Source organism: Trichechus manatus, unplaced genomic scaffold (assembly GCF_000243295.1).
Source record: "Trichechus manatus latirostris isolate Lorelei unplaced genomic scaffold, TriManLat1.0 scaffold00044, whole genome shotgun sequence".
Taxonomy (NCBI): Eukaryota; Metazoa; Chordata; class Mammalia; order Sirenia; family Trichechidae; genus Trichechus; species Trichechus manatus.
In genome coordinates this window covers 13,588,979-13,615,880 of record NW_004443980.1, presented here as the reverse complement: position 1 = coordinate 13,615,880, position 26,902 = coordinate 13,588,979, and the positions used below count along the sequence as shown (strand labels likewise).

At 37.2% G+C, this 26,902-nt stretch overlaps 1 protein-coding gene across 7 annotated transcripts in view; it reads left to right on the top strand.

Moving 5' to 3' along the window:
• Positions 1 to 26,902, top strand: part of AKAP11 (A-kinase anchoring protein 11) — a 68,738-nt gene that overhangs the window by 5,903 nt on the left and 35,933 nt on the right. For 6 of the 7 annotated variants that reach the window (XM_023731615.1, XM_023731619.1, XM_023731614.1 and 3 more), the window contains exons 2-3: positions 19,756 to 19,865; positions 25,161 to 25,277. In XM_023731615.1, the coding sequence (XP_023587383.1) occupies positions 19,806 to 19,865; positions 25,161 to 25,277 (177 nt within the window). In that variant the 5' untranslated portion in view covers positions 19,756 to 19,805. Of the gene's footprint in view, positions 1 to 19,755; positions 19,866 to 25,160; positions 25,278 to 26,902 lie in introns of those variants that run through there. The other variant, XM_023731616.1, reaches the window with a different exon arrangement.

Here is a 26,902-nt window from a genome sequence, read left to right as displayed (position 1 = left end):
AACAATATCCTTACTCAACCTTGGGTTCCCTATCACCAGCTTCCTTGTCCCCTTCTGCCTTCTGGCCCTTGTCACTGGACTCCTGTACCTGGTTAGTCTCATTTGGCTTTAGGGGGCTGTCCACTCCTGGGCGAACAGTGAACCTCAGAGGCAACTTCACCACTGAGCTAAAAGGGTGTCTAGGGGCCATACTCTTGGGGTTTCTCCAGTGTCCTTTAGACCAGTAAATCTGGTCTTTTTTTTTTGTGAGTTAGAATTATGTTCTACATCCTTCTTCAGCTCTGTCCAGAACCCTCTGTTGTGATCCTGGTCAGATCTATGGAATCTTTGATCAAAGTGTTCAGTAATGGTAGCTGGGTACCATCCAGTCTGGTTTCATGGCAAAGCAGGCATTGTTCATGGAGGCAATTGGCCACACATTCCATATCCTCCTCCTATTCCTGACTCTCCTTCCTCTGTTACTCCAGAGGAATAGAAACCAATTGTTTTGCCTTGAATGGCTGCTTGTAAGCTTTTAAGACTCCAGGCACTATGCAGCAAACTCGGAGATAGAAGAGAAGTGCTAAATACATCATTAGGCCAATTAACTGGAGAGTCCATGAAACCATGACCCTAAACCTGCAAACCAGGGAACCAAATCTACATAAGCAGCCTCAGCAGCTGCTCTTTTTTTTGTTGTTGTTATAAATATATCATCTCACAACTTCTGCCAGTTCAACTTTTTATAGGTGTACTACTTATTGACAGCATTTATAATCACTGGCTGTGTAACCCTACCCTTAATCTGTGTGATTTTTCCATCACCGTTAACCCCCCTTTTCTCCCGCCTCCCACTCCTGGTAACAACTAATAAAGTTTGTTCTCTATATATTTACCTTTTCTTGTCTTTTTATGTAAGTGAGGTCATATAATATTTGTCCTTTTCTGATTGGCTTATTTTGCTCAGCATGATGTCTTCAAGCTCCATCCGTACTGTAGCATGTATCAAGACTTCATTTCTCTTGCTGGCTGAGTAGTATTCCACTGTATGTATGTACCACGTTTTGTTTATCCATTCATCTGTTGGTGGGCATTTAGGTAGTTTTACCACCTTGTGGCTATTGTGAATAGTGCTGTAATGAACACTGGTGTACAAGTATCTGTTTGAGTTTCTGCTTTCAAGTCTTTTGAGTGTATACCTAGTAGTGGAATTGCTGGGTCATATGGTAGTTCTATTTTTAGTTTTTTGAGGAACTGCCACACTGTTTTCCATAATGGCTGTACCATTTTGCATTCCCACCAGCAGTGGGTAAGGGTTCCAATTTCCCCACATCTTTATCAGCATTGTTCTTTTCTTTTTTTTAATCTTAGCCATCCTAGTGGGAGTGAAATGGTATCTCATTGTGGTTTTGATTTGCATCTGTCTGATGGCTAATGACGCTGAGCATCTTTTCGTGTGTTTGGTGGCCATTTGAATATCCTCTTAGGTGAAATGTGTATTCAAATCCTTTGCTCATTTTATGATTGGTTTATTTGTCTTTTTGATGTTGTCAGAGGTTTTTTTTAGTAAAGCAAAAAGAAAGTTATTCGGTATATATTCAGAAGGACAAAAGTGGGAAACGGACAACCATGTTGCCAGAGCCATGTCTGCCCGAGTCCAGAGAATATTACAGAATAGGCAAGAGTGGGAAATCGGACAAGCTGCTGCCACAGCCATGTCTGCCCGAGTCCAAAGACCATTACAGAGTCATCAGTATATATTAACATTACAAATGGGCAAAACCGTTGAAAGCTTCACCTTTTCACAGATTGGCTAGAAACTGTGATCCTACATTTTGAATTGTCTTTCCTAACAATCATTGGTACAGGTTTCAGTGATAAGAGTCAGGAGGGTTCAAAGTTTTATATATGTTTTGTTTATTAGATTCTTGTCAGATATATGGTTTCTGAAGATAGTCTCCCAGATGGTAGCTTGTCTTTTCACTTTTTTGGTAAAGTCTTTTGATGAGCAAAAGTTTTTAATTTTCTGAGGTCCCATTAATTTATTTTGTCTTTCGCTGTCTGTGATAATCCATTGTTGAAAGCTAGGCCCGACAGCATTGTCCCTGCTTGGTCTTCTAAGAATTTTATGGTTAGTTTGTGCATTTAGGTCCTTAATCCATTTTAATTTGTTTTTGTGTATGGTGTAAGGCATGGATCCTGTTTCACTTTTCTGCCTGTGGAAATCCAGTTTTCCCAGCACCATTTATTGAAGAGACTTTTGTTTCCCCACCAGATTAGCTTATCACCCTTGTCAAAAATCAGTTGACCCTAGATGTGTGGGTTTATTTCTGGACTCTCAATTCTGTTCCACTGGTCTCTGTGCCTCTTATTATATCAGTACCAGGCTGTTTTCATTACTGTAGCTGTATAGTGTGTTCTAAAATCAGGAAGTGTGAGTCTTCCTACTTTATTCTTCTCTTTCAACATTGTTTTAGTTATTCGGGGCCTCTTCCCATTCCATATAAAGTTGAGGATTGGTTTTTCTATTTCTATAAAGAAGGTTATTGAAATTTTGATCGAGATTGCATTGAATCTGTAGATCACTTTGGATAGTATTGACATCTTAACAACATTAAGTCTTCTAGTCCATGAACATGGAACATCTTTCCTTTTATTTAAGTCTTCTTGATTCTCTTTCAGCAGCGTTTTATAGTTTTCATTGTATAAATCCTTCACGTCGCTGGTTAGATTTATTCCTAGGTATCTTATTCTCTTAGATGTAATTGTAAATGGAATTGTTTCCCTAATTTCCTTTCAGATTTCTGATTGCTAGTGTATAGAAACACAGCTAATTTCTGTTTGTTTACTTTATAACCTGTATCTTTGCTAAATTCCTCTGTTAGCGCTAGAAGTTTTCTTGTGGACTCTTTGGGATTTTCTATATAGAGGATCATATCATCCACGAATAGAGATAATTTTACTTCTTTTTTCAATCTGGATAACTTTTATTTCTTTTTCTTGTCTTATTGCTCTGGCTAGGACTTCTAATACAGTATCGAAAAGAAGTGATGAGGGCGGGCACCCTTGTCTTGTTCCCAGTTTTAAGGGGGAAAGCTCTTGAGTCTATCTCCATTAAATATAATTTTGGCTGTTGGCTTTTCATATATGCCCTGAATTGTAGTGAGGAATTTCGTTTCTGTTCCGGTCTTCTTTAGGGTGTTAGATTTTATTGAATGCTTTTTTTGCGTCCATAGAGATGATCATGTGATTCTTTTCCTCTGTTCTATGAATGTAGTGTATTGTGATGATTGATTTTCTAATGTTGAACCATCCCTGCGTTCCTGGAATAAATCCCACTTGGTTATGATGTATGACTCTTAATATGCTCTTGGATTCTATTTGCTAGTATTTTTTGAGGATTTTTCATCTATATTCATAAGAGATACTGGCCTATGGTTTTCTTGTGGTGTCTGTCTGGTTTGGATATCAGGGTTGTGTTTGCTTCATAGAATGAATTAGGGAATATTTCTTCCTTCTCTGTCTTTTGGAAGAGTTTAAACAGTATTTGTGTCACTTTTCCTTTAAATATTTGGTGCAATTCCTCAGTGAAGCCATCTGGTCCAGGACTTTTTTTTTGTTGGGAGATTTTTGATCACTTATTTGATCTCTTCACTTGTTATGTGTCTGTTGAGTCTTTCTATTTCTTCTTGAGTCAGTTTGGGCAGATTGTGTGCTTCTAAGAGTTTGTCCATTTTATTTAGGTTATCCATTTTGTTGCCATACAGTTGTTTAAAATATTGTCATAATTCTCTTTATTTCTTCTGAGTCAGTTGTAATGTCCTGTGTCATTTTCTATTTTGGTTATTTGCATTTTTTCTCTTCTTAGGCACTCTAGCTAAAGGTTTGTCAATTTTATAGATCTTTTCAAAGAACCAAGTTCCGGTTTTATTGATTCTGTTTTTCTGTTTTTGATTTTATTTATTTCTGCTTTGATCTTTGTTTCTATTCTTCTAGTAGGTTTAGGCTTAGTTTTTCTCTCTTTCTAGTACCTGGGCTTGTCAAGTTAGGCCATTAATTTGAGATCTTTCTTCTTTTTTTATGTGGGCATTTATTGCTATAAGTTTCCCTCTGAGTACCGCCTTCGCTGCATCCTGTACGTTTTGGTATGTTGTGCTTTCATTTTCATTTGACTAAGAAATTTGTGATTTCTCTTTTGATTTCTTCCTTGACTCATTGGTAGTTTCATAGTGTGTCGTTTAATTTCCATATGTTTGTATTTTTCAGTTGTTAATTTCTAGCTTTACTTCGTTATGGTCAGAGATAATGCTTTATATAATTTCAGTCTTCTTAATTTCATTAGGACTTGCTTTGTGACCTCAGATGCAGTCTGTCCTTGAGAATGATCCATGTACACTAGAGTAGAATGTATATTATTCTGTTTTTGGGTGGTCTGTTCAGTATGTGTCTGTTAAGTCTAGTTTTATGGTGTCATTCAGGTCCTCTGTTTCCTTATTGATCTTCTTTCTAGATGGTCTGTCCAGTATTGAAAGTGGTGTATTGAAGTCTCTAACTATGGTAGTACTGTCTGTTTCTCCCTTCAGTTCCATCAGTGTTTGCTTTATATATTTAGGTGCCCTGATGTTGAGGGCATAGATATTTATGATTGTTAAATCTTCTTCATTAGTTGGCTCTTTTATCACTGTATAATGTCCGTCTTTATCCTTTCTCACAGATTTTGTCTTAAAGTCTATTTTGTCTGATATTAAGATTGCCACCCCAGCTCTGTTTTGGTTATTATTTGCACCGAATTTTTTTTTCCATCCTTTCAGTTTCAACCTGTTTGTGTTCTTGGGTTTAAGGTGTGTCTGCTGTAAACAGCGTATAGTTGGATAATGTGTTTTTATTCGTTTTGCCTCCCTTTGCCGTTTGATTGCAGTATTTAGCCCATTTACATTCACTATAATTACTTATAAGAAGTGACTTACTTCTGCCATTTTGTTATTTGTTTTTTGTGCGTCTTAAGTTCCATAAGGTTTTAATGGGCTAATTTTTGGAAGTAGATTGCCAGACCTCTCTTCCTAGTCTTAGTTTGGAAGGCCATCCATCATTGTAGCAACACATAAGCCACCAGTATTGCAAACTGACAGATGCATGGTAGAGGCTGCTTACTTAGTGTTTTTTCTTTGAACTCTCTTAAGGGCTCAAGGATTATTTGGCTGAGAGGAACAACAACCCACTCAAATTAGCTTCTGTAAAAAAAAGGCATTTATTGTACAGTTGGAGAAGTGTCACTGAAGTCTATTGCATGATGTCCAGCTCAGCATCCTGGGAAACAGAAAATCATCAGGCAGTTACTCTTTCAGTTTTTCTCTGAGAACATGGTCTGTGTCTCTGCTACTCACTACATGTCCGTTCTAGTTTCTTTGCAGATTGGCCTTCTCTTTAAAGGCTCTTGGTTTCTGCTTTTCTGTAACTTTGGTTTTCATGGAACTTTGGTTTGCCATGCTGTCAACACCAGACTCACTTTGACTTTGCAGAGTTGTTCTGCACAAATGTCTCCACATCTCAATTCTAGCTATCTGGAGAGAGAATCTGATTGGCTGGACTTTGGTCAAGTGTCTACCTCTAGTCCAGCTGACTGGGTTTGAGGGAAAATGGGACTGGAAAAATTCATGGGAGGAGACTTCAGTGTGTGTCACAGTATACAGGGCTGCACTTTACAGACTGGGTACAGCTAGTTCTCTAAGAAAGGGAGTGTGGACAGAGAGGAAATGATGGACACCTCTGGTGTATTTTAACATTCTGCAGTTTGAGTTCTGTATTGAACTTGTTCTGAGCTTGTAATGATCTAGCCAGATCCAAAGTCAAGCTTTTTTGTGCCTCATTTTCCTTATATGTAAAATGGGTATAAGAGCAGCACCTACTGTTGTGAGAATTATGAATTCATATATGTAAAACACTTGAACAGTGCTGGTACACAATATAAAGGTGCAGTATTATTTATTGAGTGCGTTCTGTGTAGCAGGTGCTGTGATATGGGCCTCTCCAGTATTCAGGGATGAAAGAATGTCATTTTTGCCTTTGAGGAGTTTAGACATCTAGTGCTGACCACTCCATACTTGAAACTCTTCCTTAATTTAAGTGACACTGCTCCCCTGATTCTTCTAAATCTCTCCGTTTCAGACGGTCATCTATTTGTGGTTCCTTGCTTACCTGCCTGGGAACCCTTCATCATTCTCAGTTTTTCCTTGATTCTCTCTTGATTTTCTATTCTTTCCCAGTCTCTGGGATTAACTTTCAGAATCTGCATATGTAGATGATTCCTAGATTAACATATCTAGCTCTGACTACCCCAACTAAATCTGCAATTTTTAGTTGCATTTTGGATATTACAGGCAGTCCCTGGGTTATGGAACATCTGACTTACACATACAACCCATAGTTAGGAACCTACCCCTGTAAAGTATATTATATTAAAAATTTGAGGCACATACAATGGTGCTACTTTGCGAAGTGCATCAAAACATTATTATTATTGTTATTACTGTATATTATGTTAAAGATGTTTTAGTGTATGTGGAAGTGTTTTTTAATGTGTTTTACGCATAGAAAGTTACGCTATATACTATATACTGTATTTTTACACAAATAACGTGTGGCCTCTGCGTTTGTTTGCTGGCCGTGCTCTCCCCCTTACCCGTGAGGCACCCTCAGAAGCTCTGCCATGCCAATCCTCCTCCACATGTTGCTGTAAAAATAGCACAGCGTACTTACAAAAATACCTCGTGGGGGGAGGGCACGGGTGGGCATGGCCAGCAAACAGATACAGAAAGCGTGCATTATTTGTGTAAGAGTACGGTACTAAGACGACAAACATTTTACTGACAGTTAAATAGAAACTGTACCTAGCTGTTCTGACTTATATACAAATTTGATTTAAAGACTCATTCGTTGTCTGGGGACTGCCTGTATATCGACATAAAACATTATCTTCCAGTTAACCTTATGATTGGCAAAAGTTCTACCTTTCTGCCAGCTCCCCAGACTTGAAACCTTAAAATTGCCTTTCCTATAGTTTTCTGTTATGCCTTCTATATCCTGTCAGTTAATAGGCTCAAACATAACAACAGTTGTGAGGATGGCTAGGACTGGGCAACAACAACAATAGGTTCCTGCAGGCCTCTAGAATGCCTCCTGTGTGCCAAGCAGTGTGTCATCTGCAAAACACCATTCACTGTTTCCTGCAACCTTATTTTAGGGTAGAGCCTTCATGTATTACTGCATGCAAGAGCTGCTGCTTAAATGCCTTTTCAGCAATATACTCCTAGAGTAATGAAAGAGAAATACATTCCTGAGTTAAATTGTGAACGTATTTTTTTGTTAGAAGTAATCTTGTAGATTGGGGTTAGATGTATAAGATTAGGAGCATTTCTTTAACATCTAATCATACAGCATATTCACGTTGAAAGCACAACCACAAGATTTTATTATTTTTTTAAAAGTTGTGTTTATGTTATTGTGCAGGGAGTTCTGGGGTTAACAGCAGTTGACACTTAGTGCTTTGTCAACTAAGCCCATGTAATTACTTTAAATACCAACGTCTGTCAGGGTTCAGACATACTTTAGAAGAAGCGAATCCCAACCTGAAATTCAGCAGAAAGACCAGTAACTCTTCTCTATGAATACTTGAGAAAACAAAGGTGACAGGACACATATAATAATTTCTTAAAAAGTCATTAGGCAGGTGGCCCCAACTATTTTTTATTTAAAGATGTCAATCTTGCCACCTAATGCTACTCTGAAATTCGTGTCCTTGATGGAATTTCTCTTCTTCTGTCTTGTTCAGTTCAGTAGATACATGTTTTATTAGTATGAGGCCCTTTGGGGATGCAGACATGGCCCCCTAGAATGTAAGGCCTGTCAGTACAGGGACTGCACTGTATTGTGTCTTAATTACTTACATTACTCAGACACATGATGAATGTATGAGTTGAATGTTGTTTGCAGGACATCGACTCAGTTTCATTTCCCAGCCAGTGTACCTCATGCACAGCCACCAGCCACCTGTTAGCAGAGGCTTGCACGTAGCTATGATGCTGATCAGGTTTCAGTGGAGCTTTCAGACTAATACAGACTAGGAAGAAAGGCCTAGTGATCTACTTTGGAAAAATTGGCGAGTGAAAACCCTATGGATCACAATAGTCCAGTCCTGTTGTGCACGGGGTCGCCGTGTGTCAGTGGCAGCTGACAACAACAACTGTTACATAAGGTATTACGTACTAAAATAGAGCAGTAGTTCTCAACCAGAGGCAGTTTTTCCACATACCCCCAAACCCTCTGGGGATATTTGGCAATGTTTGGAGACATTTTTGGTTATCACAACTTGCTGGATGCTACTGGCCGAGGATGCTGTTAAATATGCTACAGTGCACAGCCCTCCACAACAAAGGCTTACCTGACTCAAAATTTCAATAGTGATGAGGTTGAGAAACCCTATAGAGGTAAGAACAAAATGTATATTGTGAATACCAGAATGAGGTTGATTCAGGGTTAAAAAGTAACAAGGCAGAAACTTAAAAAAGCACATATCTTAATAAGTAATCAACTAGGTCATATTGAAGTCTTCTTTATATGAGGGATTCTCTTATTGTTTTGAAAGCCAGAACAGTATAGTAACCAATAGTGGTAACATTTTTAGTTTTTTTAAGTGGAACAGCAGGTCTGTACCTAAGGAAGGTGCTAACATTTTTGTTTCTGCTGTACTAGGCACTGTTTTTACACATACTGTTTTAATTGCATTTTTATAGCAGTCCTGTGAAGGTGAGCCTTAGCTTCCTCATCTGCTAAAAAGGGAATAATACCACCTTCACTCCACTGTTCACTTAGATACTACTTTGTTTTATTTTTTTAATGGTTGTTCTAGGGTTTACAATAAAACAAACAAAAAAAAAACCCGTTGGCATTCAGTTGATTCCAACTCATAGCAACCCTATAGGCCAGGATAGAACTGTCCTATAGGGTTTCCAAGGCTATAATCTTTTTGGAGGCAGACTGGTGGGTTTGAACAATTGACCTTTCGGTTAACAGCTGAGCACTTTCACTAATGGGCTACCAGTGCTCCTTAGGGTTTACAATATACAGCTTTAACTTCTCATAGTCTTTTCTTCAAACAATATAACTTCACATATAGTGTAGGAACCGTACAACAATGTAGTTTTATTTTCCACCCACCGCATCTTTTGTGCTGTTTTGTCATACATTATATTTCTAGATATGTTGTTGTAAACCCTAGAATACAATGCCATTATCTTTAGTTTAAACAGTTATTTTCTAAAGGGGTAAAAATGGTTAAAATGTCTTTTACATTACCTGCATATTTACCATTTCAAGCTCTCTTTATTCTGTCCTTTACATCTAAATTTTCATCTGGTATTGTTTTCCTTCTGCCTAAAGAATTTCTTTTAACGGTTGTTTTAGTAATGCTCTGCTGGTGATGAATTCTCTCAGCTCTTTTTAGTCCAAATACATTTATTTTGCCTTAATTTTAAAGATAGTTTTATTGGTGTGGATTTCTGGGTGGATTTTTTTTTCCCCTTTAAAGATGTTGCTCCATTCTCTTGTTTTCTGGCTTGTAGAGTTTCTGACAAGAAGTCTGCTGTCGTTTGTTCCTCTGTATGTAATGTGTACTTTTTCCTCTGGTTCTTTTTAATTTCTTTTTACTGCTGGTTTTCAGCAGTTTATGATGTGCCTTGATATTGTTTTCTTATATTTATTCTTCTTAGGGTTTGTTGAGCTTTCTTGGATCTGTTGGTTTATGGTTTTCATCAAAATTGGGAAATCCTGGGCTATATTTTTTCTTTTTAGTATTTTATTTATTTATTTTTCGACCTCTTCCCACCCCCTTTTTGGAACTCTAGTAACTCACTTTTTAGACTGCCTGGTAAGTCACTGATGCTCTGTTCTTTTTTATAAAGCTTATTTTCTTTGTGCTTCATTTTGATAGTTTATATTATTATATCTTCAAGTCTGCTGAACTTTTTTTTCCAACAGTGTCTAATCTGATGTTAATTGCATCCAGTGTATTTTTCATTTTAGATATAATTTATTTTTATCACTGTAAGTTCAATTTGGATCTCTTTTCTATCCTCTCTTCCCCTCCTTATCATGATCGTGCTTTCCTTTCCCTGCTTGAATATGTGGAACATATATATATATAAAATATTATTTTGACACCCTTTTTTCTTAATTTAATCATATCTGTCATTTTTGGGTCTGCGTTTATAAACTTTTTTTCCTCTTGGCGGCTATGGGTCATTTTTCTTCTTTGCATACCTGGTAATTTTTGATCGTATGCTAGCCATTGGTTTTTATGCTGTTCCTTGCTCAGTTTTTTTGCAGTCCTTAAGAATGTTGAACTTAGTTGTCGTGTACTGTTAGGTTATTTGGAATCTTATGGATTCTTTTGAAACCACTTTTTCATATATTTTGTGCAAGTATATATGAAAGATAAATTTTCAGTGAAATTATATGATCAAAGGCTGTGTGCATTTGTTTAAAATGCCCTCCAAAGAGGCAACTCACATTCCATATCCATAGTATATGAAGATTTATTTCCTGTTTCCCCATACCATGTCAGGAGTAGTTACATTAAGTCCTTTATTTCTGTGCCTGTTTAAGAGTTTTATGGTTTGACTTTGCTTAAAACTTAGACCTCAGAACCTACTATACAACTATGGTAGTCAAAACAGCCTGGTACTGGTACAACGACAGATACATTGACCAATGGAACAGAATCAAGAACCCAGATGTACATCCACCTATGGTCACCTGATCTTCGACAGAGGCCCAAAGTCCATCAGATGCGGAAAAGACAGTCTTTGTAACAAATGGTGCTGGCAGAACTGGATATCCATCTGCAAAAAAATGAAACAGAACCCATACCTCACACCATACACAAAAACTAGTTCAAGATAGATCAAAGACCTAAATATAAAACCTAAAATCATAAAGATCATAGAAAAAAAAAATAGGATCAACACTAGTGACTCTAATACACAGCATTAACAAGATACAAACCATAAATAACAACATACAAACTCCAGAAAAGCTAGATGACTGGGATCTTCTAAAAATTAAACACTTATGCTCATCAAAAGACTTCACCAAAAGAGTACAAAGAGAACCTACAGATGGAAAAAAATTTTGGCTATGACAAATCCAACAAAGCTCTCATCTCTAAAATCTACAGGAAAATCCAACACCTCTACAACAAAAAGACAAATAATCCAATTAAAAAATGGGTAAAGGAAATGAACAAACACTTCACCAAAGAAGACTTTCAGGCAGCTAACAGACACATGAGGAAATGCTGGTGACCACTAGCCATTAGAGAAATGCAAATCAAAACCACAGTGATATACCGTCTCACCCCCTGGCATTACTGGCACGAATCAAGGAAAAAACAGAAAATAACAAATGTTGGAGAGCCTGCGGGGAGATTGGAGCTCTTATGCACTGCTGGTAGGAATGCAAAATGGTACAACCATTTTGGAAAACGATATGGTGCGTCCTTAGAAAGCTAGAAATAGAAATGCCATATGATGCAGCAGTCTCACTCCTAGGAATATATCCTAGAGAAATAAGAGCCGTCACACGAATACACATGCACACCCATGTTCATTGCAGCGTTGTTCACAATAGCAAAAAGATGGAAAAAACCTAGATGCCCATCAGCAGATGAATGGATAAACTATGGTACATAACACAGGGTGGAATATTATACAATGATAAAGAAGAACGATGAATCTGCGAAGCATCTCACGGATGAATCTGGAAGGCATTATGCTGCGTGAAATAAGTCAGTCACAAAAGGACAAATACTGTATGAGACCTCTACTATAAAAAGTTATGAGAAGGTTTACCCACAAAAAGAAACAATCTTTGATGGTTATGAGGAAGGGGAGTGGTGGGGGTTGAAAGCTACTAAATAGACAATAGATAAGTGATAACTTTGGTGAAGGGTAAGATAGTACAGAATACTGCAGAATACAGCCCAGCTTGTTCAGGGTAAGGTTGTGGAAGCTCCATGGACAAATCCAAACTCCCTGAGGGACTGAATTACTGGGCTGAGGGCTATGGGGACCTGGTCTCAAGGAACATCTAGCTCGGTTAGCCTAACATAGTTTATAAAGAAATGGTCTACGTTCTACTTTGGTGAGTGGCGTCTGGGGTCTTAAAAGCCCTGAGTTCTAGATCCTTCTCAGTCACACACAAACTATAACTGTTTTTCTGTTTTCATTTATTTTCTTGTATGTTGTATCTCTGTATTCTGTACTCTTTATAATTTTTTTCTCTAATTGATTTCATTTATTTTCTTCTACATTCTGTGATGTTTTAAAAAACTTCTCTTGGTATTCCAGTGTTTTTAGTAATATCTATCCTGCTTTTTTTACCCCCTGCTTCTAAGGGGACTTCAGGAGCCCTGGTGGTACACCGGTTAAGTGCTTGGCTCCTAACTGAAAAGTTGACAGTTTGAACCGACACAGTGGCTCTGTGGTAGAAAGGCCTGGTGATTTGCTCCTGTAAAGATTACAGCCAAGAAGACCGTATGGGACAGTTCTACTCTGTCACATGGGGTCAGTATGAGTAGAAATCAACTTGGTGGCACTTGACAGCAACAACAAAGGGGATTTTATTTATTCAATGGTATTTTTATTTTCTCTTTCCTGAACTCTGGCAGCTCACTTTTCAGTTTTTTGCTTTGCCCTTATCATTACTTTCTTGTCTCTGATCAGCTTATTTTCAAATGGAGTAGTGAAATTTATATTATAAAAAGGCACACCAAGTTCCAGGGATATATGACAATCAGTACTAAGACAAATCCTGGTCAGGTTCCTACCCTTAAAGGATGAAGAATGCGAAAGGCATCCAAGCAGAAAACAGCAAGAAATAAATCAGAGAGGGTAAAATCAGACTTGTGCCAGACTTCTCCACAGTAAAGCTCACTGCCGAAGGGCAGTACAGCAATATCTACCACTAAAAGTATTTAGTAAGAATTATTTTAATGTTCAGCCAAGCTGACATCCATTTATGAAGGCACCAGGAAGATATTTTCTAATATACAAGAACTCACAGACCAGAATATCTATGGGCCTTTAACAAGATACTTGATAACAAAAACCCAGCGCCAGGGTTTGCTTTATATTCTCAAAATTTATTGAGAATCCCAAAGAGCTTTAATTACATGGGTTGTATCTATCAGTTTTTACCATATTAGAACTTAAACCTAAAAAATTTTAATACATATTAATTTATTTGAAAATAAAAAATAAATCTGTTACGTGCTAACATAAATAGCATGTTCTTATTTAAAAAACTATTTTTATTCAAAATTATAAAGAAAAGCAGTGAGAAAAGTGGCATTGTTTTACATTTTAGCAAACCTCCTTAATGTCTAGCTTAATAAAATAAGAGTTGGATTGTCAAATCCACTTCTGTAGTCTATCTGCTACAATGTGTGGTTTTGGTTAAAGAATATGAAGAAAATCCAGCCCCACACAAATATATATGTAGAAGAGACAGAAGTATTTTAATAGCTGTTTCAGTTTATTGTACGTATTCTTCTTTGATACTACACCAAACCTTGACAGGTGGTAGTTTCTTAAAGGTTACCTGCAATGTGGAATTTAAGTCCATTATGTTAAAATCCATTGGACTTTCATGCCACTCAAATTTTGTATCTTCAAGCATTGATCTTTTTGGAAAACATCAGCAGATCTTCTAAATGTTGATACTTTCATTACACAGTATCAAAAAAATCTTCATGGTCCCACAACATGATGAAAGTAATTAATGTCACTGAATTGTACATGTAAAAATGTTGAAATGTCAAATGTTTTGTTATATGTGTATTTACCATTTTAAAAAACTCCATATTACCACTGATCTCATCAGAAAAACCTTTACACATTGGGAAGCTGTCAAGCTCACGGTAGCAGGCCAAGTTTTCTAAAATTACCATGTTCATTGAAAAACTCAAATTTTATCATTGGCCACAAGTACTGTTGGCAGTCGAGTATGTTAACTATTTTCACCACTCAGGGACTCCCATGAAATAGGTACCCAGGAGTATTTTGCTGCCGTCGCTGTCTCACTCCAACTAAACAAGCAAGATTGTGTCACTGGGCGTTTACACTTGCTGCTCTACTCTTTAGACCTTCCCCGAAGTTTCTCCACACCTTAAGGGTACCTCAGCTGTTCATTTGTATTTGAAGCCACTGAACTCAACTCTTCTTGTAAGAATGGTAGCCTTCTTCTTGCCTAAAAAATTTCAAATATCACTAGGCAAGTGATGAATTATTTGAAACAGTATTTTTTAAATAACCTATTCCACTGGTGGACATTTAAAAACAGTTAAGAGTTAACTTTCGTTGAGCACTTACTATGTGCCAAGCACTGTGATATTTCACAGTCATTATCTCACTTAATTTTCAATCAGTGAGAGAATTATTATTCCAGTTTTACACATGAGAAAAGTGAGACTCAGGAAATTGATTACGATGACTGAGACTATTCCTGTGTTGCAGCAAAGTTCTCTTTTATATAGTGGGATATTTTTCATTAGGTTCATTTTAGTATCTTTGACTATTAAACAAAAACCAAACCCGTTGCTGTCACATCAGTTCCAACTCATAGCGACCCTATAGGACAGAGTAGAACTGCCCCGTAGAGTTTCCAAGGAGCAGCTGGTGGATTCAAATTGCTGACCTATTGGTTAGCAGCAGAGCTCTTAACCACTATGCCACTAGTGCTCCAATAATTGACTCAACAGCAACAAGTTTTTAACCCAGTTCAAAAGTAGCCTTGTTTCTTCTCATGGATCCAAAAAAAAAAAAAAAAAAAAAAAACCAAAACATTAGGTGAAAAGGTTTTCTTTATAACACAAGGGTATTCTTGGGAAAAGTATAACATTTTTACTTGTGAAATCTGTCCCAAAGTACATTCTAATATATGTAAGATTGTAAAGAAACCCTACTCTACCTGTTACTCTTTCTCCATCTTTGTTTGCATCATTTTCAAAGGTGATTTTTTTTTTTCCTTTTTCTTTGCTTTATCAGACGTTCAAGTCATATCTCATTTTGAATTCACTTTTATGGACTGCTGCAGAGGTATTCTTCAGTAGATTTTTCTCTTTGTGAAGCAGTATTTTGTGTTTTAAGTCAAACACAAAGTGGTGAACTGTGGTTCAGTAAATTGTTTTTCTTCCACGAGTGAAACAGTGTAAATGTGTAGTTCAGCTTCTTTTTTATTAATTTCAAAAAATGTCAATTTAAAAAATATTTTTATTGTGTTTTTGGTGAAATTTTACACAGGATATTAGATTCTCATTTAACAATTTCTATACGTCTTTTTCAGTGACATTGGTTACATTCTTCACAATATATCAGCATTCTTGTTTTTTCCATTTTGGTGGTTGTGTTTTCATTAATCTAACTTCCCTGTCCCCCCTTACGTTCTCATCTTCGATTTAGGGTAAATGCTAACCGTTTGGTTTCGTTTAGACAATTATTTTAAGGTGCACAGTACTCATGGGTGAAATTATTTTATGAGCCAATCTGAAAATTGTCAATTTTAAAGCACTGTTCTGAAGAGGGAGCCCTGGTGGTGCGGTGGTTAAGAGCTTGGCTGCTAACCAAAAGGTCAGCAGTTTGAATCTACCAGCTGCTCCCTGGAAACCCTGTGGGGCAGTTCTACTCTGTCCTGCAGGGTCACTATGAGTAGGAATTGGCTCGACTGCAGTGTATTTGGTTTTTATTCTGAAAAGAGATAATTTGAGTTTTTGGATTAATGATTATATTTATCTGGATTCCTCCCCCCCCCGCCCCTTTCTTCAGTGTATTTCCTCTTAGGTGTTTTTTATGTTTCTTTGTAAGTCCCATATTGTATTTTATTTGAATTACGACTCAACTTTGAATAAAAATTTTCTTTCTGGGCCTGCTATTCAGGAATGTTGTGGGCACAGTGAACTGGGGTAGCTAGCAGCTTGAGTCTAGGATGTTGTCTTAGACTGCCCTGCCTCTCTTTTCTTTTAACTATTTCTTCTGCCTCAGGGGCATGTTGTACCTTAAGGTGAGTAGCTCATCTAGGTAGTCAGTCATTTTCACTCCTGGTGAAGTCTCTAATGATTTAGTGTTTATCTCTTGTCAGTTGGCTTCAGTCAGCAGCTGCAAAGGTAATTGCTGTTTTCTATCTCTTTTCCTGACTCCGTTCTCTGGGGCAAGATGGTTAGGAGTCTGTCTCAGAGAGTAGAGATGGTATGTGTGCCTTCCCTCTGCCCTTCAGCAGTGTTGTTAGTGGCTGCCATCCCATCGTGGAGGGGATGCCTTCCGCTTTATTTAATCACTCTGCTGTTTCTAGCATTGTTATGGATCGAATTGTGTCCCCCCAAAATGTGTCATCTGATGTGGTTTTCCTAAATGTTGTAAATCTTACCTCAGTGATGTTAATGATGTTAACAATGATGTTAATTAGAAGCAGTTATGTTAGTGAGGCAGGACTCAGTCTACAAGATTAGGTTGTATCTGGAGTCAAGCTCTTTTGAGATATAAAGGAGAGAAGCGAGCAGACAGACAGAGGGACCTCCTGCCACCAGGAATGAAGAAGGGGCGGGGAGGCGGGGGAGGCACGTCCTTTGGACCCTGGGTCCCTGTGCTGAGAAGCTCCTAGACTAGGGGAAGATTGATGACAAGGACCTTGCCCCACAGCCGACAGCTGGTACCCCTGAATTCGGACTTCTAGCCCCCTAAGCTGTGAGAGAATAAATTTCTGTTTCTTAAAGCCAGCCAGCCACTTGTGGTCTGTCTTTTACAGCAGCACTGGATAACTAAGACAGGCATCTAGATGGCTTCTTACTTTTCTCTGTTATAAAGTGATGAACAACTTTATCAAACCTCTGGTGGTGCAAACAGTTAAGCAATCAGCTGCTAACCTAGAGGTTGGCGATTTGAACCCACCCAGTGGCTCCGCGGGGAAAAGTTCCGGCAATCTACTTCCATAAAGATTATAGCCAAGAAAACCCTTTGAGGCAGTTCTACTCTGTCACATGGGGTCGCTGTGAGTCTAAATTGATTCAGTGACCCTGACAACAATAACAACAACAACGTGCGCTATAGAGGAGGTTTTAAGAGCCCAGATATTGAGGTATTGGCGTTAGAAGATTTGGATTTGCATCTCAGGTCTGCCTTCCACTTGCTGTGTGGGCTTGGATGAATTGCATAACTTCCTCTTGCCTCAGCTTTTGACATGTAAAACTGGAGTGGTACTTTGCCAGTTACAAGGATTCAGTGAGATGTTAATGAAAACCTCTTAGTAATCCGAAGTGTTCTAGAATCTAGGATGACTTCCCAGAAGTAGAAGTGCTGGGTCAAAGAGCAGGAACATTTTCAGGGTTTTGACGTGTATTACAAGATTGCCCTTCAGAAACGTGGTCCCGGTTTACTCAGGAGCTGAGTTTGAGAGTTTGTACTTTTCTGGCACCCTTGTGTTGGCATCTGTATTGTGCATGTTTTATGTGAGGTTAGAGGTAAGTCCATTTACCTCTGAGGTTTCTGGTGGTTGAAGAGAGCTGTTGGAAAAAGGAGAATGAGTTGGCCTGGGACAAATAAAAGGATTGTCTTCTTGCTTTGACCACACAAACCTTTATACTTAAACCTTGTTTTGGTCATTTTGGTCCTCTTGTTTGGTTGGTCCATAGGTAAATATTTTAATTTTCTTTTTACCTGTCTTTAACAGTTTTCAAAGTGCTTCCCATAAATTATTTTCCATTTGATTCTCACAGTAATCTATTCAGGTAAGTAGAATATTATATACATTGAGGAGGCAGATCCAGAGATATTGCGATCTACCCAGAGGAAACAAAGCTACTAAGTGAGAGAATGGGGACACGAATGGCAGTCTTCTCATTCCTGGGGTACTGCTTTTTAACAGCTCGACTGCTAACCTAAAAGGTCTACAGTTTGAACCCACCAGCCGCTGCTTGAAAATCCTATGGGGCAATTCTGCTCTGTCCTATAGGGTTGCTACAAGTTGGAACGGACTTGATGGCAATGGGTTTGTTTTGTTTTGTTTTTTTTAATTGGGACCTTCCTTGCTTCATGCTGAGCCTTTTTACACAGTGCTACTTTAATTTCAGTCATTAATCAACTTTAATTGCTATAGGGACCACTATGATGTAGTTTAGACTAGAATACCATCATAATTTGTCAAAAAATTAGAATCTGAAAATCTGTAAAGGGATGCATGTTGTGTGTGTGTGCTTACTCATGCTTTGGTTTAATCTCTAAAATCAAAACACCAACCCCTTGCCATCCAGTTGATTCAGATTATAGTGACTGTACAGGACAGAGTAGAACTGCCCCACAGAGGTTCCAAGGAGCAGAGATGCATTCAAACTGCTGACCTTTTTTGGTTAGCAGCCATAGTTTACTGTAGCTCTTAACCACTGTGCCACCAGGGCTTCTTTAATCTCTGTAGAGAAAGATTTAAACATTAGAGCTCCACTAAAATTTAGTTGTTTGCAGTTTTCACAGGGGCTAGGTTGAGGTTTGTGTTTGCATGTAAACCTCTTCATAGTATATAAATTTATATTAATCAGATGTCTTGAAAACCTGAACTAATTAATTTTTGGTTAAGGCCAGTTTGATTTACTGAAAATACTTGAAACTAAGCATTTGTTAAATCGTTACTGATTCAGACTTTTTAGTTATTTACATTGAATTCAACCCCCCTACCCTTACTCCTTTACTATAATAAAACGTTTTCCCTGCAAGGCTGTGAACCCAAGGGTGACAAATCTGCCTGTTCTCCCTGTATCCTTGGCACCTGGCACAGTGTCTGGCAGAAATGTATTCTTAATGAATGGGCAGTGTTACTGTGGCCAAGTATGAATATTGAGTGGTTAGTGCCCTGGAAGGAGCTCTGGTGGTGCAGTGGTTAAGTGCTCAGCTGCTAACCGAGAGGTCAGAGATTCGAACCCACCAGCCGCTCTGTGGGAGAAAGATGTGGCAGTCTGCTTCTGTAAAGATTACAGCCTTGAAAACCCTATGGGGCAGTTCTACTCTGTCCTGTAGGGTCACTGTGAGTCAGAATATGACTCAGTAGCAATGGGTTAATGAATGCCCTGGGTTGATTTAAGCTTTCAAAGGTATTTTAGTGAAGCGTTGTTAAAAAGTTAATACTTAGTTTTAGAATTTCTCCTAAGATATGTGTATGTGTTTTAAGTACTATTATTAATCTCTTAACTTGGATGTTCTTTGAACTCTAGTCGTTAGTATGTTCTTAAACTTCCTATGTAAGGGATTTATTTTTATTCATCTGATCTGATTTGGTATGTACAGATTCCATATTCTCATCTGTGTATTATCAAATCTTTCTGCCCAATAAATAAGAATGTCTCCTGCTGTGCGGATTTTTTGGTGATACTCTTTTAAGATTTTCAGAGGTTTTTCAGATATTTCTTATTGAAGCTTTGTAATCAAAAAAGGTAGTGAGATTAAATTGATACAGTTAAGGTACTTTATCATTCTAAAACAAAAAATAAAATTTTTGTAATAACCTGGAATCTCATTAAGGTACCAGTATTCATGTACTTTTTGGAAATTCATGGATGAATTGCTAAGTAAAATTTTAGGAGTTATTTTTTTATGACTGAACTTAAATTTTTATTTTAGGACACAGTACTTGCCTGAATCACTAAGATCAATAAATTGTTTCCTTTTAATTTGTTTTTCTTTTTAGGTGTTTCTTCGATTGACTCTTCACTGATTATAAACAACTGCAGTATAGTTATGGCGACTTTCCACACTTTCAGAAAGAGTCACATGAAAACTAGAGCATCTGTCAGAAAAGTGAGTTCACTGTTTTAGCCTACCTTTAGTGAAAGTTGTAATGAAAATGTTGACCATTCATTTTGAAGTCCTGTTAACTACGATATTCTTGTTTTTAAGTGAATCTCATTATTTAAATCAGTAACGTTATTAAACTACTATAAGATTGGCGTGTCTGAAAATAGTAATATGAAATGGTAAACCTTATTTCCTGAAGATAACAACACCTCTCCATTTATTCTCAACAGATAGTTTTGCCATTTTCTTCTTAGCAATATTGCTGTCAGGTGTAAGTGTAGACTTTATACTATCAGATTTATCCCAGAATATTAACATTCATTCATTCATTCAGCAAATATGAGTTTGCATGCCTATCATATGATACTGACTAATCAGTAGTGAGCAAATTAAATATGTTTCCTTTCTAGTCTGAAGAAGAAACATACCTCATTGTTGTCTCTTGAGACAACTTGGTTACTCTTCCATTTCTTGACATCCTTGTCTTTGCATACATTGTTCTTTTTATTTAGAAGTCCCATCTTGTGAGCTCCTAATACTGCTTTATTAATCAGCTCAAGAATCTCGATTTATGTACTCATCCAAGCAGAGTTAATCAGTTTTTCCTTTGTGCCACTATTATGCACTTTATTATAGCACTTGTTGCACTGTATCGCATTATTTGTGTCCAGTTTTTCTAGTAGAATGTGAGTTCCTTGAGGACAGAAACCAAACGATTCATCCCTGTGTCTCTTGTATGGTACTTAGCACTGGGCACTGAATGATTGTTCTTACTTCTCTGGTATTTGTGTTTCATGGCTTTCTCTACTCTCTTTCCTCACTAATATCCATAATCTTTGCCACTCACTTTTCCCAAGCTTTTCCTCGTTTACCTTCAAATATACTTATATTTCTTTTTTAACTTAAAACAACATTAAAAAAATCTAAAAAAATGCTTTTATTTGACTCTGTTTTTATTATGAATTACTATTCATATTCTTTGTCCTCTCTTTTATTGCCAAATATCCGAAATGTTTACCTGCTGTTTCTACTTGTCCATTTTCCTTCATAACTCCTTGTAGTATCACCATAATACTATTTTATTTAAAATTCCAGCCAAATACTTACATGGTGCAGGTGAGACTGCTATAATAGAGACACCAAAATGCAGGGGCTCGAACAATATAAAAGTTAAATTTTCTCTCATGTCATGGTCTAGAGCAGAATGGTCCATACTGGTGGGGCAGCTCTGTTCCACAGAGTATTCCAGGGGCCCAGGTTTCTTCGGTCTTGTTGCCGTACTATTTCCTAGTGTTGTCTCTGGAGCAAGTGTGGGGTTGAAACTTGGGTCAGTAGATGTGGTTCTAGACTGTGGGAAGAGGAAGAAGAGGAAGTGTAGGGCGAAGTTTTGTACACATAACTTCTCCACATTTCATTGCCTGAAATTAGACACATGGCTAAATCTTGCACAAGGGAGGCAGGAAAATGTGGTCTAGTGGGTCAGCCATATGCCAAGCTAAAACTTTGAGGGCATTACTTAAAGAAAGAAGAGGAGAATGGATGAAGTATGGTTAACAGTCTTTAGTCTTTGTAAGCTCCTTTTCTAGACTTCATACCTGCATTGTATGACACTGTTGACCACTCCTTACAGGTTAAGTCAGTCTTTGACTTCTTCTGTTACAGCGTTTTTCTTGTCTGCCTTCTCTCTTTATTATAACTCCTGTCTCCTCTGCTGATCTTCTTTCCACCTTTTAATTATTAGTGTTCCTGTAAGCTTCCAGTCTGCTTTTTCATCCAGTCACTCATTTCTTCAGAGAGCTAAAAAAACATGGATTTGACTACTGACTCTAAGATTGCAGGGTATCTGCAAAGTTGGAAGACAAAGTTATTTTTAAACAGTATGTTAATTATATTTCTAAGTAATATACTCTGTGTTTTCAGGTTAAGTACCTTTAAATTTAATAGGTCTACTTTTTAATCTGAGAAAAGTACAATAAGTGTTTTTTCTGTGTTTCTGCTTTTCAGAAACTGTAGTGTATTTATTATACTTTTTTTGGATTAACAATTAGACCCAGAGCTTTAAATTAATAATTAAATTCGACCAATTGGTTTAAATGACTAATTGTAACTGAGTAATATATACACACATATACACATCCTAAATAGTGAGCTGGTGACTGTGTTTTCCAAGCACAGTACTACCTACCCATTGACTTGAATTTACCAGGAAATTGCCTGAGGTTAGGCAAGTATGTGGCAGCTGAAATCTCTTACTGTTATTGTCTTTTGTTACTCAACACATTTTCCATATTAGGTACTCAGTAAAGATTTGATTTGAATTTATACGTACTCCTCACTTACCAACTATCTTGTTATCCAACATTTCACATTTACGATGATAGTAAAAAATCTATTATCTGACTATTTTGCACGTTAACAACATATATCTGGCAGTAATGAACGCTTGAGGTATGCGGCAAGAGTAATGTTGGCTGTGATGGTTAAGCTTATGTGTCAACTTGGCTGGGCCATAATTCTCAGTGGTTTGGCAGTTATGTAATGATGTAATTGGGCAGTTATGTAATGATGTAGTCATCCTCCATTTTGTGATGTGCTCATCCTCCATTTTTGCATAATGCCAATTTTCACATAACATACTGGTCTTTGGAACCTAACCATGTCTTTAAGTGAGGAGTGGGTGTACTTGAATCCTTGGAAGCCCTGTTTGATAAAAGTGTGTGAATCCAAATATTACATCCTGTTTATATGTGTGTATGTTACAAACACACACATATACCACCTTCAAGACTCTATTGGCTAATATGGAAATTGAAAAGTGTATTTGAATTCTCTGTTAACATCTTGCGGTACCTACTCCATCTCTCTCTATGACCATATATACACCTATACTTTCCTTTTGCCAAACCATGTGAAAGTAGGCTGCAGACATTGTATTTTGCTTCTGAATGTGTCAGCCTGCATCTCAAGAACCACAGCACCATCACCACCCATATGAAAATCATTAATTCAGTATCAGCTGCTGTCGAGTTGATTCTGACTCATGGTGTCCCCGTGTGTGTCAGAGTAGAACTGTACTCCATAGAGTTTTCAATGGCTGATTTTTTCAGAAGTAGATCACCAGGCCCTTCCTTCGAGGTGCTTCTGGGTGGACTTGAACCTTCAACCTTTTGGTTAGCAGTCAAGTACTTAACCATTTGCACCACCCAGGGACTGCATTAATTCAGTAACATCATATGAATATAGTCCATACACAGATTTTCCTAATTATCTCAAGTATCCTTGTAAATTTTCCCTTGCCTTCATCTAGGATTAATCAAGGTTTACATACTGCATTTGACTGTTGTGTCTCTTTGGTCTCCCACAGTCTAGACTGTTCCCAATGCCTGTTTCTTCCCTCATGACAGCGAGTCTTTGGAAGAGTCCAGGCCAGTTGTCCTATAGACTGTCCCCAGATTCTGGGTTCATCTGTTTTTCCCTGTAGTTAGGTTCAGTAAGAATATCTCAGAAGTGATGTGTTTATTCCAGTCTGTCAGATCAAGAGGCACATATTGTTGGTGCCAGGCTTGACCAGTTGCTTAAGGTTGTAACTACCAGATATCTCCAGTATAAAGGCATGTAATCCTTTAGGAATTAATATAAGTAATAAGTAATCTGAAGAGTGATACTTTGAGACCGTGTGAGTATCCTTTTCTTCAACAGCTTTTAACCTAGTGGTTTTAGGCTACTTTGATCCTTTCTGAAATCAGTTATTACATTGGGGTTACAAAACAGATTTTCTAATTTTGTCATTACATCTTTATTTGTCAGCTGACATTTTTATGTAAAGAAGAGTTTGTCTTCCTTTACCCCCTTTTAATGGACTCGTAGATTAAAAAAAAAAAATCAGTAACTGTAATCCATTACCTATTTTAATCTTTCTGATCCCAAAATTGTCCCAAATTTGGCCAGTGGGAACCCCTTTAAGTTGTATCCTGTGCTCTTGTAAAAGGACTCCATTAGTCTTTGAGCACTTCCTTGCATTCTGGTACAGTAAGGTGTTCCAGGCTTCCTCCATACTTTCTCTGTCCCAGTCCTGGAACCAGGCATTTTCCCCAGAAGCTCTACTTCTTTTTATTGAGGAATGGTATTTAGAAACCAAATTCTGGATACAGAGTGTGCTTGTTACTACTGAGGATCATTGCTTCTAGGATCTTTCAGTTAGAAAACGTGTAGGACATAAGAATCAGAGTTCATATTGATAGCTCAGATTCAGATTTAACATAGCATCTTTTTTCCCCCCTTCTTTGATTTCATATTTACGTCACTTTCTTGCAGATGGAAGATTTTCATTAATTTTTAATTTATTAAAATTAGCAGACCTTTACTGTATCCCTGCAATATGTAAGGTACTGAAATCTGGGGAGATAAAATGAGTAAAATACACAGTCTCTGACCTCAGTAATTTGGTCTAATGTGTGGAAAGGACAAACATATATGAGCAGAATAATTATAATATGTTGTAATACAGGTTAAGTGATCTTAATGTGTAAACAGTAAGTACAGTAGGAACTTGGAGAGAGATTTATTATGACTAAGGAATGGGAGAACCTTCACAGGTCTTGGGATGGTTACGATTTCCACAGGAACAGATAGAAAAGCAGATCAACAAATCATGGAAGTAGAGTAAGGTAGAGAAAGTTAATGTTCTATTTATGTCTAAGTATAATGAATCAAAATCGACTCAGTGGCAGTAGGTTTTGGTTTTTGGATAATACTTACCATTTCCTTTATGTAACTTTTCTCCCTTCTGTTCCTTTGCACTTGTGTCTCCCTCCTTCCCTCCAGTCTGAAACACCTTTCCTCATTTTCATCATACAGCTTCCTTAAGATTCTTGAAAAACCTTAGTTTTGGTTATTTTCTCTCTTTTTTCCATGACCACCTTTGTTACAGGAGTAATTGCTGTTGTTAGCATGTGTCACTATAGCTTCCAGATCATCTCACCCCTTATTGTTGCTTCTGTTCCCCCAGTGGCTTGGGAATTAGATACCCAGTCTATTAGATTTTAGTGTAGGTCAGAGTAAGGGAGCTTGGCGTGAGAGTCTTCAGTGAGTTGAGTGCCTAGGCTTGGTGTGTGTGTTTTGGGCATGTGGCACCTGTACGTAAGAGCTTTTTGTTCTTCTCAGCTGAATTGAGTTCTGCGTACAGTATCAAAAGGTACCAAATAATTGGAAAATTAGTGACGCTTTAAAACTAGAATATCTCCAGGAACTTTTACCTTGTTTTAGAATTAAATAAATTAAGGATGTCCTTTCTTTCAGAGCTTCAGTGAAGGTGTATTCCAGTCTGTAAAGTCTTTACTACAGAGTGAGAAGGAATTATGCAATGTATCAGCAGAGGACTGCTTGAAGCAGGATGAACATGCCAATTTGACTGAGGTTTGACATTATTTCTAAACCCTTTTCTAATACACAATGTATTTTTCATGTGTCTTTGAAGGACTGAATGATTTGTTTTTAAAAAGATTAAAATCTCTACATACTAATACATGTATTAGAAGTACCTGTTACAAATACTTGATAACATAACTGTCTTAATTTATTATAGTGAATGTATTTAATTCAGTATATAGGCATTAGTAATCATTGATTGGACATATAGTACTATATTAAATGATTCCTACTATATTCAGTAATTGATACTTTAATAATAAATTTTTCTATTTTGAAACATAAAATATATTCTTCTTTCTTATAATCATTTTTTTTGGTTATTGTTAGTTTTCTTGACTGTTTAAAATTCAGTGCTTTGATTTAAAGTTAAATAGTAGTGATAAATTTATCTTGAAATTAAGATACTTTAGTACTCGAGACTGTTAATGAGTTTTGGATAAAATGTACAACTTGCTTACCTCTTTCACCTACATCCAGTATTTCTTTAAATTTATAAAAAGGAGTAAGATTTTTTTTACACTGTATCTATAGTCGATTTTCATATTTGTGTTACAAAATAAGAGATAAGGTATCAGGTTGCTGCAGCTCAAAACGGATGAATATGTTAAAAAATTTTTTTTTGAAATGAGAGTTCTAATAAAGAAATCTCAATTGTTCTTGGTTTTGTGAATGATTTTCTTTCATGTTCCCTGAGAAACAATATCTGACACAGTTGCATAGGGAGATGAGCACACTTTGTAGAGTCTGAGCCTTTTTTCTTGTGTCAGCCGCATTTCTCTGGCGCTTTACTGTTACCGTCTTTGTTATGCCTTTTCATTTTATTTTAGTAAAGCAGAACTTCTCTTTATCTACTCAGTTGTTCCATGTGTGACAAGCCTCCTGTGTCCTTCTGCCCTCAAATAGTTTTCCAGCCTGTATCTCTCAGGCGTCTTACGTAATGCCTTTCAGAGCCCACATTCCTCGGCCAGGCCTTCCTTGATAGATGGGAAATATAAAACTACTGGCATTTTCAAAACCCCACGTCAGCTTATTTTCTCTTTTGTATTCAGTAAAAGGAAACTTGAGAAAATAGAAGGAATTTCTGTCTACTTTAGGGTGTACATCTCAAAGTATCTTTTGGAAGAAGGAAGTAAGTTAACAGTATTGAGTCTTATGTGCAAGGCACTTTCCTCCGCATTATCTAACTAACCCTCACAACTGTGGGAGGGAAGTTGTATGCGTTAATTTTTATACATGATGCGAGGTGAAGTAATTTACCTAGACACCTGGAAATTAACTGCAGCATTTCTGTGAAATAATAACAATTGATCAGAATAAAGATCCCAGGGGAATTTAAGATTCTGACTTGCTTCGGAATCAAAAGTATAGTCAGTGTTGCTTTATATTTTAAGTGTTGTGTATTTTTAACTACAGTATTTGCGTAGTAAACAGTTTATTATTCCATCTTCAAATGGAAAAAGACTGTTTCTATGATGCCAAAGATACAAAGAGATTGTAAATTATAAAAATAACAATTGTTTTTTCAGGTTATAATAGTAGTATGTATTCCTTACGGAAAAATGAAAAAATATGGAAAGTATAAAAAAGAAAACTGTCATTAATCCTGTGAA